General features: G+C 46.9%; 1 protein-coding gene across 1 annotated transcript in view; it reads left to right on the plus strand.

The window, feature by feature from the left end:
* Positions 1–17492, plus strand: part of LOC139563568 (pleckstrin homology domain-containing family H member 1-like) — an 86979-nt gene that overhangs the window by 43757 nt on the left and 25730 nt on the right. The window contains exons 6-20 of the mRNA XM_071382350.1: positions 47–128; positions 640–1241; positions 4735–5277; positions 5448–5657; positions 5824–5902; positions 6260–6345; positions 6460–6607; positions 6764–6903; positions 7141–7251; positions 7666–7752; positions 9460–9621; positions 12150–12230; positions 12367–12546; positions 13696–13807; positions 14273–14385. Of these exons, the coding sequence (XP_071238451.1) occupies positions 47–128; positions 640–1241; positions 4735–5277; positions 5448–5657; positions 5824–5902; positions 6260–6345; positions 6460–6607; positions 6764–6903; positions 7141–7251; positions 7666–7752; positions 9460–9621; positions 12150–12230; positions 12367–12546; positions 13696–13807; positions 14273–14385 (2736 nt within the window). The remainder of the gene's footprint in view (positions 1–46; positions 129–639; positions 1242–4734; positions 5278–5447; positions 5658–5823; positions 5903–6259; positions 6346–6459; positions 6608–6763; positions 6904–7140; positions 7252–7665; positions 7753–9459; positions 9622–12149; positions 12231–12366; positions 12547–13695; positions 13808–14272; positions 14386–17492) is intronic.

Here is a 17492-nt window from a genome sequence, read left to right on the forward strand (position 1 = left end):
ACCCCAAACTGTCACGAATTGTCATCTTCTTTCTGTGCTGTTTCAGATGGAGATTGAGAACCAGCAGCTGAAATTGTCCAACCTGAAGCAGGCAGAACAGATGATGATGCTGCAGGACAAACTGCAAGGTGATCTTGATCCTCCTTCCACCACAGGATCTTTAGTTCATCTACCCAGCACCTCACCCTATGAGAGTACCAAACTCCATTTTAACAAAGCAACACCCGCAGGCCTTCGACGCCAGCCAGCTGTTGTCACAGAATTAACAACTGTCATCACAGTTTTCAATTGTTATCCACCTAAAGTCATGCAAATGGTCTGGTTGAAGTGGCATAGGATCTGTACAAGTGGGAGTATGTAGATGATGAAGAGGGGCCCAGCATAGAGCCCTGGGGCACACCACAGTCTATGTTACTTTGATAGTATCAGAGCCTTATCACCTTAGTGATAGATGATTAGGATATCATAAGGTGAATGCACCAATTTGTAAGTCGCTCTGGATAAGAGCGTCTGCTAAATGACTTAAATGTAAATGTAAATGTAGTGTGGGCCTATGTTCTACAGTACATGTTGTTATATTGTCAAAGGTTGCTGTTGTGTCGCTACATTGACTATATATTTTCCCATCTTGCCCAATAGCTCTCCTGGAGAAGCCTTCATCTCCCCTCCCCCCCACCTCTCCTTCCACAGACACCCACCAGGTACCCCCCAGCCCTCTGTACCCCTCATGCTGTCCTGGGACCCCACCTGTCCAGGAGGAGACAGGCTGGGGGAGACAGACAGGTCCAGGGGACAGAGCAGAGCAGCCCTGTAAACCCAGAGGAGACAGAGGAGACACAACAGGCCACGGCACTGTGACAGTAACCCTGCCAGACACTCCCTCTCTGGGCAGCAAGGGCAGGGAGGCTGGGGCTGGACCTGCTAGTCCTGTTCCAACCACTGGAGGTCAAGACCAACCACTAGGTAGCGCTACTCCCAGAGATCACTCCTCGGACGAGCTCAACAGCAGGTTCCGCTCCCAACGTCTCCACTCTTCCTCATCTTCCTCTTCCTCCTCCTCATCTTCCTCTGCCTGTGAAACAACCCACGGGGGTCCCAGGACCCCTGATATCCCTACCTCCACCTCCACCCCCAAAAACCCTCTCCTCTGCCGCTCTCCATCTAACTCCCACCCCTTCCAGACCCACGCCCAGCCCCTGGCACTACCCTCCCATACTGGGACCAGCATGACCCTACCCAAGGTGTGTTAAGTTCTATGTATATGTATTTATGTATATATACACTACCGTTCAAAAGTTTGGGGTCACTTAGAAATGTCCTTGTTTTTGAAAGAAAAGCACATTTTCTGTCCATTAAAATAATATCAAATTGATCAGAAATACAGTGTAGACATTGTTAATTTTGTAAATGACTATTGTAGCTGGAAACAGCTGATTGATTTATGGAATATCTACATAGGCGTACAGAGGCCCATTATCAGCAACCATCACTCCTGTGTTCCAATGGCATGTTGTGTTAGCTAATCCAAGTTTATCATTTAAAAAGGCTAATTGATCATTAGAAAACCCTTTTGCAATTATCTTCTTCTGGCTGCAGGGGGAGTATTGAGTAACTTGGAAAAAGGTGCCCATTTCAAACGGCCTCGTACTCAATTCTTGCTCGTACAATATGCATATTATTATTACTATTGGATAGAAAACACTCTCTAGTTTCTAAAACCGTTTGAATTATTTCTCTGAGTGAAACAGAACTCATTCTGCAGCCCACTTCCTCACAGGAAGTGAGATTTCTGAAATCGAGGTCTCTGTTCAAAGGCTTGCCTATAAATGGGCATGATACGTATTGGTATACATACACGTCATACACCTTCCCCTAGATGTCAAGAGGAAGTGAGAGAAGAAATGAATGGATTATCTTGGTCTGAAGTGGAATAAATCCTCTTGGAATGACGTGTCCGCCATTTCCTGTTTTTTCGAAAGCGCGAAGATGAACCTGGAATCGCCTTCTGGAAAGCCGTCGTTATAGGCGAATACTATCTCCGGCCTTGATTTTATTTGATACGTTACAATATCATCGTAAAGTATGTTTTTTCAATATAGTTTTATTAGATTATTGAAATTTATTCGGGACGTTAGGCGTGTTGCGTTGTTTGACTTTGTTCACGAAGGAGAGCTTCGCGCCACTGGGCCAGTGTGCTTGCTAATTCAAGAGGGAAAGAGGTCGTTCTAAACCCAAACAACGACTGTTCTGGACAAAGGACCCCTTGTACAACATTCTGATGGAAGATCACCAAAAGTAGGACCCATTTTGGGATGCTATTTCATATATCTGTCGAACTGTGCTATCGCTACCGTTTGCCTTGAATCAATGCTGTTGTGTGTTAGCTATTGTAGTAAGCTAATATAACGCTATATTGTGTTTTCGCTGTAAAACACTTAAAAAATCGGAAATATTGGCTGTATTCACAAGATCTTTGTCTTTCATTTGCTATACACCATATATTTTTCAGAAAAGTTTTATGATGAGTATTTAGGTATTTGACGTTGGTGTCTGTAATTACTCTGGTTGCTTCGGTGCTATTTCTGACGGTAGCTGTGATGGTAGCATCAATGTAAAACTGATTTATACCTCAAATATGCACATTTTTCGAACAAAACATAGATTTATTGTGTAACATGTTATAGGACTGTCATCTGATGAAGTTGTTTCTTGGTTAGTTTGGTTGGATCTTGGTTAGTTAGGTTGGCTTTGTGCATGCTGCCTGTGCTGTGAAAAATGTCTGTCCTTTTTTGTATTTGGTGGTGAGCTAACATAAATATACGTGGTGTTTTCGCTGTAAAACATTTAAAGAATCGGACATGTTGGCTGGATTCACAAGATGTTTATCTTTCAAATGCTGTATTGGACTTGTTAATGTGTGAAAGTTAAATATTTCTAAAAAATATATTTTGAATTTCGCGCCCTGCACTTGAGCTGGATGTTGTCATAAGTGTACCGGTGTCGGGCTTGCAGCCTGAAGAAGTTATGTTAGCACAGCTGAAAACTGTTGTTCTGATTAAAGAAGCAATAAAACTGGTTTTCTTTAGACTAGTTGAGTATCTGGAGCGTCAGCATTTGTGGGTTCGATTACAGGCTCAAAATGACCAGGAACAAAGACCTTCTGAAACTCAGTCTATTCTTGTTCTGAGAAATGAAGGCTATTCCATGTGAGAAATTGCCAAGAAACTGAAGATCTCGTACAACGCTGTGTACTACTCCCTACACAGAACAGCGCAAAGTGGTTCTAACCAGAATAGAAAGAGGAGTGTGAGGCCCCGGTGCACAACTGAGCAAGAGGACAAGTACAGTATCTAGTTTGAGAAACAGACACCTCACGAGTCCTCAACTGGCAGCTTCATTAAATAGTACCCGCAAAACACCAGTCTCAACGTCAACAGTGAAGAGGCGACTCCGGGATGCTGGCCTTCTAGGCAGAGTTGCAAACAAAAAGCCATATCTCAGACTGGCCAATAAAAATAAAATATTAAGATTGGCAAAAGAACACAGACACGAGACAGAGGAACTCTGCCTAGAAGGCCAGCACCAGAGCCAAAAATCTAAAATTTGGACTCATCAGACCAAAGGACAGATTTCCACCGGTCTAATGTCCATTGCTCGTGTTTCTTGTCCCAAACAAGTTTCAAATCAAAATCAAATCAAACTTTATTTGTCACGTGCCGAATACAACACGTGTAGATTTACCGTGAAATCCTTACTTACAAGCCCTTAATCAACAGCGCAGTTCAAGAAGTGTTTAGAAAATATTTACCAAGTAGACTAAAATAAAAAGTAATAATAAAAAGTAACACAATAAGAATAACGAGGCTATATACAGGGGTCACTGGTACCAAGTCAGTGTGTGGGGGTACAGGCTAGTTGAGGTAATTTGTACATGTAGGTGGGGGTGAAGTGACTATGCATAGATAATAAACAACGAGTAGCAGCAGTGTACAAGTGGGGGAGGTCAATGTAAATTGTCCGGTGGCGATTTTATTAATTGTTCAGCAGTCTTATGGCTTATGCGGTCTTATGGCTTATGTCACCCTGTAGCGCTGTCTTAGGCGTCTCACAGTACGGACATTGCAATTTATTGCCCTGGCCACATCTGCAGTCCTCATGCCTCCTTGCAGCATGCGTAAAGCACGTTCACGCAGATGAGCAGGAACCCTGGGTATCTTTCTTTGGTTTCTGTTTTTCAGAGTCAGTAGAAAGGCCTCTTTAGTGTCCTAAGTTATCCTACTGTGACCTTAATTGCCTAGCGTCTGTAAGCTGTCAGTGTCTTAACGACCGTTCCACAGGTGCATGTTTATTAATTGTTTATGGTTCATTGAACAAGCATGGGAAACAGTGTTTAAACCCTTTACAATGAAGATCTGTGAAGTTATTTGGATTTTTACGAATTGTCTTTGAAAGACAGTGTCCTGAAAAAGGGATGTTTCTTTTTTTGCTGAGTTTATATATATATTAATGTGGCCCTATACACCTGTAATTATGGTACTCTCTCTCCATTCCTTGTATTTGTACACGAGCCGTACAATAATTTTTACTGTTTGACTGTGCCAATGTGTGATGGCCGCTCTGGAGCGTGATGTTATCAGTCAGTAAACTTAGTTGAACTTGAACCTCATCAATCAATCAGCCAATCAATCAAATGTCAATCAATAATGTCATCTATCTTTGTTTGTGAACTAACAGGTGCGGACGCCTCTGACCCCACGAGACAGCATTCAGCTGGTGAAGAAACACTACAGTCAGCCCCAGCCTGGAGGTGTGGACCGGCTGCACCACCTCAACATCCCCAGTCAGCCCCAGCCTGGAGGTGTGGACCGGCTGCACCACCTCAACATCCCCAGTCAGCCCCAGTCTGGAGGTGTGGACCGGCTGCACCACCTCAACATCCCCAGTCAGCCCCAGCCTGGAGGTGTGGACCGGCTGCACCACCTCAACATCCCCAGTCAGCCCCAGCCTGGAGGTGTGGACCGGCTGCACCACCTCAACATCCCCAGTCAGCCCCAGCCTGGAGGTGTGGACCGGCTGCACCACCTCAACATCCCCAGTCAGCCCCAGTCTGGAGGTGTGGACCGGCTGCTCCACCTCAACATCCCCAGTCAGCCCCAGCCTGGAGGTGTGGACCGGCTGCACCACCTCAACGTCCCCAGTCAGCCCCAGCCTGGAGGTGTGGACCGGCTGCACCACCTCAACGTCCCCATAGACATCATGACTGCTTCCAGCACCCAGGTAAAGGGGTGAGCATGCTCAGCTCTATCCTGTAGTGTAGAAACAGTGAGAGTGTGCTTAAAGTCAACAGTCGGTCACATAACAACGATAAAAAGGTACCCGGCTGCACTCAGTTGATGAAGTTGTAATTTAAGTAATTGCTTCTCCTTTTTCATCTTTGCACCCTGCAGAGCCTTGCATCTCCCTCCACCTGCAGTCACTTCCTGGTGGAGACAGATATAGATGACGGGCTGCCTGACAGTATGGAGGGGGTGGTAGAGGGGGCAGAGGGTCCTCCCCAGGAAGGAGTGTCGTTTGTTGGGTTGGCTGAGGGTCTGGAACTGCTGGATCCGGAGGTTCTGAAACCCCCCACCCCGCCTCTGCACCGCTTCCCCTCCTGGGTAAGAGAGAGAGAAAGAGTGAGAGAGAGAGCTGGTGGAGTGCTCTTTGCCATAGTCTCATATCTGTGTATGTGTGTGTGTTCCTGTTGTTGTGAGCAGTCAAAGTAATGTTATAAAACACACATACACACACTCATGCTTACACAATGATCTATGTGCTCTACAGGAGAGCCGTATCTATGCTGTGGCCAAGTCAGGGATGACAGTATCGGAGGCGACCACAGGAGCCAGAGGTCCTGGTCCAGGTGAGTTGCCTACCATGCTGATGTTGGAGAGGACTGTCTGGAGGAATCTCAATTGCAGTTCCTTGTTTCCTCATGAGGAATCAAGGAATTGCAATTGAGATTATCCCTCTGTGTCTGTGGTGGAACATTATGGGGCCTGTCAGTACTCATTTTGATGTTACATCTTCCTATCTGAGGGGGCTAAGTAACACCTGTGCAGGTGTGATCTGGGAAGCTTTAAGGAGCTCTTTAAAGAGATGTGTAAGAGCAGAACCCTGCCTTTTAATCAGCTGTGATGAAAGGATAGGACCTACACACAGTAAGACAGACTATAATTATAAATCTCACTGCATCACAAACATCTCATGTTTTCTGCAGGAAAACCACAGTACCCTGCCGCAGGACCATTCACTCACCTGATTTACAAGAACATCACTGTACCCGTGTATACCACACTGAAAGGGGTGAGTACCGTACTCTACAGCAGCTCTAACTGTGTCCAACTGACAATAACATATCCAATCCCTATGGACTGTGGTATGTGCTGAGGAATATCTAAAAGTGTCTTCTGTCTTCAGAAAGCCACTCAGATCAGCAGTGTGCCCCTGCATGATGATGACTCTGGTTCGGAGGATGACAGTGGCTCTCTGGCCAGCCTCAGGACCTCCAGCCTGGGCCCAGAAAGGAAGGGCAGCACCCCCGGGAGCCCCCGCGCCGTCAAGAGGGGTGAGAGGGTTTACTTTACTTTCATTCATTTTTTTTGGCACACTTTAAAAAGTACAATATAACATATAACACAAGGTACGTGCAAATAAGACCGTCAGCTGTGAATCACCTGAATGACCTGTTCCTGTTTGGACTTCTGACCTTTGATCCCTCCAGGTGTGTCCATGTCATCCATTAGCTCTGAAAGTGACTACGCCATCCCTCCTGACGCCTACTCCCTGGAATCGGACTACTCTGAGCCAGAACACAAGGTCCAGAGAACATCTTCATACTCCTGCGAGAGCCTGCGAGAGCCTGTGAGTGACCATTTACAGTACGATATGGTGCAGTACAGTACCATGCACTAGCCACAATAGAATATAAGATGCAAGGACCTCTTCTACTTCACTGTAGATTCACTAGGACTATTCAGCTGTACTGAGCAGCTGTAAAGGACAACGTGAAAAGAAACTATCCAATCCAGCAAAGTATGGTTGAGGTGGCAGTGTGAAAATGGTAAGTGAGTCATGTGCTGTGTGTGTCCCCATGTACAGGAGATGCTGGAGAAGTCAGGCTACCTGCTGAAGATGGGCAGTCAGGTTAAAGCCTGGAAGAGACGCTGGTTCATCCTGAGGAACGGAGAGATCTTCTACTACAAGTCTCCGGTGAGTCTCCACACGTCCTCACTATCTTCTTGATTACTGTCTTCTCTGACAGAGTTATTACAGTGGCAGTAAATCGCCAACCTTGGCTTTATACCTGTTCAGAAAAACACACACCAGTTGGCAGTGTGCACCCTTTCAGTTTGTTTACCAACTCATAGAAGTAGTAGAAGAAGAAAATGGTCTACTTCAAAATGGAGATGGGCTCAATGGCGCTGCCCGTGCTCTCACAGATGCCATCATGGGACCGATACAGTAATGCAATGTCTATCTAAGTCTATGGCTGAATCGGTTAAGTTACAACTGGGGTTGGTTCGAAAACGCACAGGAGGATATTTCTCCAGGAACACGGTTGGAGAGCCATGGTTTATTCTGTAATGCCAACTCCTTCCTATGGTCTTTGTCCTGGTGTTTCAGAGCGATGTGATACGGAAGCCTCAGGGTCAGATGGAGCTGAACTCTTCCTGTCGCATCGCCCGTGGAGAAGGAGCACAGACCTTCCAGGTGAGTGACAGTGATGAGCAGTGGAGAAGGAGCACAGACCTTCCAGGTGAGTGACAGTGATGAGCAGTGGAGAAGGAGCACAGACCTTCCAGGTGAGTGACAGTGATGAGCAGTGGAGAAGGAGCACAGACCTTCCAGGTGAGTGACAGTGATGAGAAGGAGCACAGACCTTCCAGGTGAGTGACAGTGATGACCAGTGGAGAAGGAGCACAGACCTTCCAGGTGAGTGACAGTGATGAGCAGTGGAGAAGGAGCACAGACCTTACAGGTGAGTGACAGTGATGACCAGTGGAGAAGGAGCACAGACCTTCCAGGTGAGTGACAGTGATGAGCAGTGGAGAAGGAGCACAGACCTTCCAGGTGAGTGACAGTGATGAGCAGTGGAGAAGGAGCACAGACCTTCCAGGTGAGTGACAGTGATGAGCAGTGGAGAAGGACCACAGACCTTCCAGGTGAGTGACAGTGATGAGCAGTGGAGGCTGCTGAGGGGAGGACAGCTCATAAAAATGGCTGGAATGGAGTCAATGGAATGGTATTAAACATGTGGTTGATAACGACTCCATTCCGGCCATTATTATGAGCCGTCCTCCCCTTAGCAGCCTCCACTGGGGAAGAGGGGTTTAATCTGCTGTTACTGCTAGTTCAGCCACTTTCACCCCCAGAAGTAAATTGAGTTAGCTAGTTTGTTAGCGCACGCAACATTTGGTTGTGGGTTCTGGGATTACTAGTACACACACACACACACACACACACACACACACACACACACACACACACACACACACACACACACACACACACACACACACACACACACACACACATGCACACACATCCCTAGCACCAAACTGGGTAAAAAAGAACGTTGCAGCCTGAAGAGAGATCATCAGGTATGGAATGTTGTCTTCTGCAGCTGATACTCATCTCTACTAACCTGGGGATGCTATCTCTGCCCACTCAGAGTGTGTGTGTGTGTGTGTGTGTGTGTGTGTGTGTGTGTGTGTGTGTGTGTGTGTGTGTGTGTGTGTGTGTGTGTGTGTGTGTGTGTGTGTGTGTGTGTGTGTGTGTGTGTGTGTGTGTGTGTGTGTGTGTTCTTGCGTACGTGGTGTGTCTATCCCTACCTGCCTGTCTTTACAGGCACGTACTCACCCTGCATTTCTCTTCTCCTGTTCTAATCTTCTCCTGTTCTAATATTCTCCTGTTCTAATATTCTCCTGTTCTAATCTTCTTCTGTTCTAATATTCTCCTGTTCTAATATTCTCCTGTTCTAATATTCTCCTGTTCTAATCTTCTTCTGTTCTAATATTCTCCTGTTCTAATATTCTCCTGTTCTAATCTTCTTCTGTTCTAATATTCTCCTGTTCTAATCTTCTCCTGTTCTAATCTTCTCCTGTTCTAATATTCTCCTGTTCTAATCTTCTCCTGTTCTAATCTTCTCCTGTTCTAATCTTCTTCTGTTCTAATATTCTCCTGTTCTAATCTTCTCCTGTTCTAATCTTCTCCTGTTCTAATCTTCTCCTGTTCTAATCTTCTCCTGTTCTAATATTCTCCTGTTCTAATCCTCTCCTGTTCTAATCCTCTCCTGCTCTAATCCTCTCCTGCTCTAATCCTCTCCTGTTCTAATCCTCTCCTGCTCTAATCCTCTCCTGCTCTAATCCTCTCCTGCTCTAATCCTCTCCTGCTCTAATCTTCTCCTGCTCTAATCAGTTGATAACAGAGAAGAAGACATTCTTCCTCACGGCTGACTCTCCCAACATCTTGGAGGAGTGGATCAGAGTTCTACAGAACATCTTCAAGGTCCAAGCCAGCAGCCCCGTCGCCATGGAGACCACCACCGCCAAACCCACCGTGAGGGGCTGGCTCACTAAGGTCAGGGGTCACTGACTCACTAAGGTCAGGGGTCACTGGGCTGGGCCTAAGAGATGAGAAACAGACAACATGTTTAGGGTGATTGGCCTTAGCAAGACGAGGTACAGAAGTCCTTATCTTGATCACATAATGATTGAGACTGGGGCTAGGAGACCCTAAGATCACAGATTGAGATGGGACCAGGAAATCCCAGCCGGCCAAACCCTCCGCTAACCTGGACGAAGCTTGGCCAATTGTGCGCCGTCTCATGGATCTCCCAGCTGTGACACAGCCTGGGATCGAACCCGGGTCTGTAGTGGCGCCTCAAGTACAGCAATGCAGTGCCTTAGACCGCTGCGCCACTCGGGAGGCCCCCAAAACACAGTTTTAATGGAAACTTTTGACTTGCCTTTTAAATTGAAGCTTTTAACTTGCCTTTTAAATTGAAGCTTTTAACTTGCCTTTTAAATTGAAGCTTTTAACTTGCCTTTTTCATGGAAGGACAACTCTTATTACAAAGGCAATACAAAAATATAGCTATTCTCACCCAATATAGAGATCTATTATATCAACAATATGTTTCTTATTAGGACACCGTAAAGTTTAAACTAGCCATTCTTCCCACTGTAAGAAAAAGAGACTGTCACAGATTGGCGGAAGGCTTTCACTTCAGGCAGATTCCTGGACAGCTAATTCACGTTGTGACACGGCTAGAGTTAGGACCCCTTACGGATCAGGGGATGAGGATGTTTGAGTGATAGCCCCCCTTCTCTACAGATGTGTGTCAGTATGGTTGAGACTGGGGCTAGGAGACCCTAAGATCACAGAGGTGTGTCTGTCAGTATGGTTGAGACTGGGGCTAGGAGACCCTAAGATCACAGAGGTGTGTCTGTCAGTATGGTTGAGGCTGGGGCTAGGAGACCCTAAGATCACAGAGGTGTGTCTGTCAGTATGGTTGAGACTGGGGCTAGGAGACCCTAAGATCACAGAGGTGTGTCTGTCAGTATGGTTGAGACTGGGGCTAGGAGACCCTAAGATCACAGAGGTGTGTCTGTCAGTATGGTTGAGGCTGGGGCTAGGAGACCCTAAGATCACAGAGGTGTGTCTGTCAGTATGGTTGAGGCTGGGGCTAGGAGACCCTAAGATCACAGAGGTGTGTCTGTCAGTATGGTTGAGACTGGGGCTAGGAGACCCTAAGATCACAGAGGTGTGTCTGTCAGTATGGTTGAGACTGGGGCTAGAAGACCCTCTAAGATCACAGGGTCTCCTAGCCCCAGTCTCAACCATACTGACAGACACACCTCTGTCAGTATGGTTGAGACTGGGGCTAGGAGACCCTAAGATCACAGAGGTGTGTCTGTCAGTATGGTTGAGACTGGGGCTAGGAGACCCTAAGATCACAGAGGTGTGTCTGTCAGTATGGTTGAGACTGGGGCTAGGAGACCCTAAGATCACAGAGGTGTGTCTGTCAGTATGGTTGAGACTGGGGCTAGGAGACCCTAAGATCACAGAGGTGTGTCTGTCAGTATGGTTGAGGCTGGGGCTAGAAGACCCTCTAAGATCACAGAGGTGTGTCTGTCAGTATGGTTGAGGCTGGGGCCAGGAGACCCTCTAAGATCACAGAGGTGTGTCTGTCAGTATGGTTGAGGCTGGGGCTAGGAGACCCTAAGATCACAGAGGTGTGTCTGTCAGTATGGTTGAGACTGGGGCTAGGAGACCCTAAGATCACAGAGGTGTGTCTGTCAGTATGGTTGAGGCTGGGGCTAGGAGACCCTAAGATCACAGAGGTGTGTCTGTCAGTATGGTTGAGACTGGGGCTAGGAGACCCTAAGATCACAGAGGTGTGTCTGTCAGTATGGTTGAGACTGGGGCTAGGAGACCCTCTAAGATCACAGAGGTGTGTCTGTCAGTATGGTTGAGACTGGGGCTAGGAGACCCTCTAAGATCACAGAGGTGTGTCTGTCAGTATGGTTGAGACTGGGGCTAGGAGACCCTAAGATCACAGAGGTGTGTCTGTCAGTATGGTTGAGACTGGGGCTAGGTGACCCTCTAAGATCACAGAGGTGTGTCTGTCAGTATGGTTGAGACTGGGGCTAGGAGACCCTCTAAGATCACAGAGGTGTGTCTGTCAGTATGGTTGAGACTGGGTGATGGCTGACAGACAGATCAACTATCTGTAAAGAGGCTTTGACCTCTATACTATAACGTTATGCACCTCAGAACTCTGGAGTGATGTACTGTTGGTTCACTATCTTTCTCTCTGCATATTTGACCTTCGACCCTGATGATGAGATGTACAGCTAGGATTATGAGTCATGAGATGAAGCCAGTAGTCCACACACATCCACTCTCTACTGCAGCCTGCTGTTGAAATGAGAAATATTATATACAGTCTGAGTGGTATTGAATCTATAAACCTCACACATTCTCCTCTGTCTCTCTCTATCTCTCTCTCACTCTCTCTCATCTCCACGCTCTCTCTGTTCTCTGTCTCTCGCTGTCCCTCTCTCTCTCTTCTCTTTCTCTCACACTCTGCCTTTCTCCTGCAGGTGAAGCATGGCCACTCTAAGCTGGTATGGTGCTCTCTGGTCAGCAAGGTCTTCTATTATCACAGGAACCAGGATGACAAGGTTCAAGTTCCTTCTTTTCTCCTCCTAAATGTACCCTCATTATGTCAGCGTCATTACTGTTGACAGTCTATATCTGTAGTATAACTGAATATCATTCTCTAACTGTGTGTGTGTATATGTGTTTGTCACATCTCAGCTCCCCCTAGGCCAGCTGCGGATGCGTGAGGCGGTGGTGGAGGAGGTGGACAGGTCATGTGACTCTGACGAGGACTACGAGGCCAGTGGGCGTGGCTTCTTGTCATCTCACTGTACCCTAATGGTCCACCCCAGAGAGCAGAGCCCCACCTACCTGCTCATAGGCACCAAGCAAGAGAAGGTACAGCACCTGTAAACTACACTACCCATATACCCCCTCACTGCAAGAGAAGGTACAGCACCCCTAAACTACACTATCCATATACCCCCTTACTGCAAGAGAAGATACAGCACCCGTAAACTACACTACCCATATACCCCCTCACTGCAAGAGAAGGTACAGCACCCCTAAACTACACTACCCATATACCCCCTCACTGCAAGAGAAGATACAGCACCCCTAAACTACACTACCCATATACCCCCTCACTGCAAGAGAAGGTACAGCACCCCTAAACTACACTACCCATATACCCCCTCACTGCAAGAGAAGGTACAGCACCCCTAAACTACACTACCCATATACCCCCTCACTGCAAGAGAAGGTACAGCACCCCTAAACTACACTACCCATATACCCACCCAACTGCAAGACAAGGTACAGCACCCGTAAACTACACTACCCATATACCCCCTCACTGCAAGACAAGGTACAGCACCCGTAAACTACACTACCCATATACCCCCTCACTGCAAGAGAAGGTACAGCACCCCTAAACTACACTACCCATATACCCCCTCACTGCAAGAGAAGGTACAGCACCCCTAAACTACACTACCCATATACCCCCTCACTGCAAGAGAAGGTACAGCACCCCTAAACTACACTACCCATATACCCCCCCACTGCAAGAGAAGGTACAGCACCCCTACACTACACTACCCATATACCCCCTCACTGCAAGAGAAGGTACAGCACCCCTAAACTACACTACCCATATACCCCCTCACTGCAAGAGAAGGTACAGCACCCCTAAACTACACTACCCATATACCCCCTCACTGCAAGAGAAGGTACAGGACCCCTAAACTACACTACCCATATACCCCCTCACTGCAAGACAAGGTACAGCACCCCTAGACTACAGTACCCATACACCCCTTCACCTATTTGCTCATATGTACCAAGCAAGAGAAGGTACAGTACTCTAAAACTACACTACCCATAACCCCCCCCACCTACCTGCTCATAGGCACCAAGCAAGAGAATGTACAGCACTCTAAAAATACACTTATTCAAACACCTCAATTTCCCATAATTGTCAGTTACAACCCACAGACACATTTACACTTACCTGTTTCCATTATCTCCTCCAACCTTCCTGTCCAGGACACCTGGCTGTACCACCTGACAGTCGCGGCAGGCAGCAGTGCCAGCTTCAAGGTGGGCACAGAGTACGAGCAGCTGGTCGGGAACCTCCTAGACGTAGAGGGAGATCCAGGTAAGTCATCTAATCATTCAAGTCAGTCTGTCTGTCAACACCAAAGACAAGTACACTACTTGAGAAGGTTAATGTCTAACAAGGCCTTGAAGATAGACTAGTGGTTAACAGACTGGTCTAACACGTGCTATACTGTATCACATAAGGTTTCAGATTCAGTCAGTAGCTCTTTCATGTTACCTTAACCAGGACAGACTACTGAAATCTCTTGATCCAGTCTGCAATCTGCAGATAGTGTTTATGACTGGGCTCAAGTAAGGCTGTTTCTGGTCAATCTGTGTGTGTGTGTGTGTGTGTGTGTGTGTGTGTGTGTGTGTGTGTGTGTGTGTGTGTGTGTGTGTGTGTGTGTGTGTGTGTGTGTGTGTGTGTGTGTGTGTGTGTGTGTGTGTGTGTGTGTGTGTGTGTGTGTGTGTGTGTGTGTGTGTGTGTGTGTGTGTGTGTGTGTGTGTGTGTGTCTTCCCTCAGACTCTGCGTTGTGGAGGAGTGAAGTTCTATGTTTCTGTAAAGATGGCCTGCACTCCCCTCTCACCACTCTACCATCTGAAGCTCTGCAGACGGAAGCCCTCAAACTCTTCAAGGTCGGTCCCTTCATTACTTACTCTTCCTTTGTATTTCTTCAAATCCCTGTGTCTGTCTCTTCTCCTTTCTGCTGATCTGACGGAGACCCCCAGTCTGTCTGTCTGTCTGTTAGGGGCTTCCCCTTTTCTGTCCATCACCCCCCTCTCCTCTTGGATGCGCTCCATCCCCCTCTACCCTACCGCCACTCACAGATCAAAGCCTCGGAGGCTCATCAGAAGTGTGGAAGAGAGATAATGGGTCTGATTATCTCCTGTGATTGAAGCTAAGCGTTCCTCTTGTCCTTGTTCTTGTTGGGGGGTCAGAGACAGTCTCTGTGGATGTAATAGTGGGAGGAGGGAGTGGGACAGACAACACAGTGGGATTGGGACAGGGGGAGGGAGTGTGACAGGGATAATGAGTGTGACAGGGAGTGGGACAGGGATAATGAGTGTGACAGGGATAGGGACAGGGAGTGGGACAGGGATAGGGAGTGGGACAGGGATGGGGAATGGGACAGGGATAGGGATAGGGAGTGGGACATGGAATGGGACAGGGAGTGGGACAGGGGTAGGGAGTGTGACAGGGAGTGAGACAAAGACAGGGATGGGATGGGAAGTGTGACAGGGATAGGGACAGGGAGTGAGACATGGATAGGGGCAGGGAGTGAGACAGGGAGTGAGACAGGGATAGGGACAGGGAGTGAGACAAAGACAGGGATGGGATGGGAAGTGTGACAGGGATAGGGACAGGGAGTGAGACATGGATAGGGGCAGGGAGTGAGACAGGGATGGGGACAGGGATAGGGACAGGGAGTGAGACAGGGATGGGATGGGGAGTGAGACAGGGATGGGGACAGGGAGTGAGACAGGGATGGGATGGGGAGTGAGACAGGGATGGGGACAGGGAGTGAGACAGGGATGGGATGGGGAGTGAGACTGGGATGGGGACAGGGAGTGAGACAGGCATGGGATGGGGAGTGAGACAGGGATAGGATGGGGAGTAATGAAGTGGATCTGGAGGAGCATGGATCTTGACCTTGATGTATCCTGTTCCTCTCTTTTCAACTGGGCCTCCCAGTCTGTCTCACCCCTCCCCTTCTCTCTATGCCTTAGTGAGCTCTCCCTCTTCCCCATATTTTAGGTTCTTTTTGTCTGATTGGTGCTACATACAGTATGTAGACGAATGGATGAATAGAGCTCACAACCCCTCTGTTCCTGTTCAAATATTTTGAACATTCACCTTTCCTTCTGTCCTCCCCTTCTTTGAAGTATAGTCCCTGATGTGACAGGGCTGTGTTAGTGAAAGATGTCATGACACAGTATTCATACAGAGCCTTGATCCTAGTAACATTTTCCTGTTCCCCTCAAGCAATGACAGACTAGTTTGACAGCTTCCTCCTGACTTGGATGAACCTGTCAAACTTGGAATGTGTTTCCAAGTAGGAAACACATTCAAGTTTGTGCATGCAGGGCCGGGCCGCCCATTAGTTAGGATTAGGTGGCTGCCTTTGGCAGCAGATTGACAAGGGTGGCGTTTTCCCAGCCAAACTGTCCAACACATGAATCAACACAAAAAAAACTCACATAATTCTGAACCAAAACAATGACAATTTCTCTAAACCACTGGCATGTGGGCTTTTTAGGTGAGCGATAATGGCACCCTTTGATAAGCAGTGCCTGCCTAAGGCAGGGACGCAAAATATCAATCTTGTCCATTTCCAGCTCACCTCTCCAGGGTTCTGTTGGAGAGACGCATCTCTGCAGCGCTCCACCAACGTTCTGTCAAAAAAATGATCTAACATAAATCATATAGGTATAGGATATGGTAAAAAGAGTATGTGGAGTATGTAGAGTATGTAGAGTATGTAGCCGACAGGCTGGAGATATAATGTATGACAATGTAATGAGACAGACACTTTTTACATCATGCAGGTTTCCCGATCAAATAGCCTAACCTAAATGGCGGCCAATAAAGAAATGTGCTGACATGTTAAAAAACAACATATCCTAAAAACAGGACAGGTCAGTGTACAATGGACCATATGGAATGGACAATCAGGCTGCTCACAACCGCTGTCCAGGAGTTTCACCCCGTAGGCATGATGTCATGATCAGTGGTTTGTATCCATCCATTTTTGATAATCTGATCATAGTGAAAAATAAAATATATATAATTTTTTGTTGTGTAAACATGAATTCTCATTGCAAGTAGACTCAGGATAACTCCTGATAAAGTTAGCTAGCTGATTTTCAGAAGTTAAAAAGCCAAATTGATTAGTCACAGGAATCATTCAGGACTAATAAAGCCAATGCAATGGCCTGTTTAACAAACGATAGGCATTCCACACAACATTCAAAATCAAATCAAATGTTATTGGTCACATACACATGGTTAGCAGATGTTAATGCGAGTGTAGCGAAATGCTTGTGCTTCTAGTTCCGACCATGTAGTAACATCTAACAACTCCACAACAACGGCTACATTCCACTGGCCGACACTGTAGGCTACACCCCAGTAAGCACAGACCGACGGTGACGTCATTTGGACGTCTTTTTTGGTCCTGTCCGGACCAGCTGTCTTTTTTTGTTGCGGCCTTGATTTCCACGTCCTCAGATGTAAATCTGAACCGATCATAGACATATATTTTAGGTTAAGATTTTGTTCGGTCTGGACCGGTCTTGATTTAGTTCAAACATGGACGTCTATAAATGATGTATTTTTCGACCTTCATTCAGAACTGAAAATTATCTTCATTTTAACATTCGGGTAAAATGTGTATTTTCAACGTCATTTTGCTTACTGGCTCTATTCTAGTTTTGCGGGGTTATATGAGGAGGGCGGCAGAATGGCCAGGTCCGGGCTTTCATTACTATAGCTCTGTTTGAGGGGTGGTCTACAATATCAACATCATTTACTTTATGTTCATAATCTTACCTTTTATTATACCTCATGTTTGTTGTATTGTCAAGAACAAACATGGAAGTAAACATTTAGTTGGACGGTGTATGCCATGTGTATCCCGTACATACGACTAATAAAACTTGAAACTCTATCTCTATGTATGTTTGCCTCCACCTGCTGGTTGTAAACAGGTATAACACTGACATGGCATTGAGCGCGTTAAAGA

The sequence above is a fragment of the Salvelinus alpinus genome, chromosome 34 (genome assembly GCF_045679555.1).
Source record: "Salvelinus alpinus chromosome 34, SLU_Salpinus.1, whole genome shotgun sequence".
In the NCBI taxonomy this organism is placed as follows: Eukaryota; Metazoa; Chordata; class Actinopteri; order Salmoniformes; family Salmonidae; genus Salvelinus; species Salvelinus alpinus.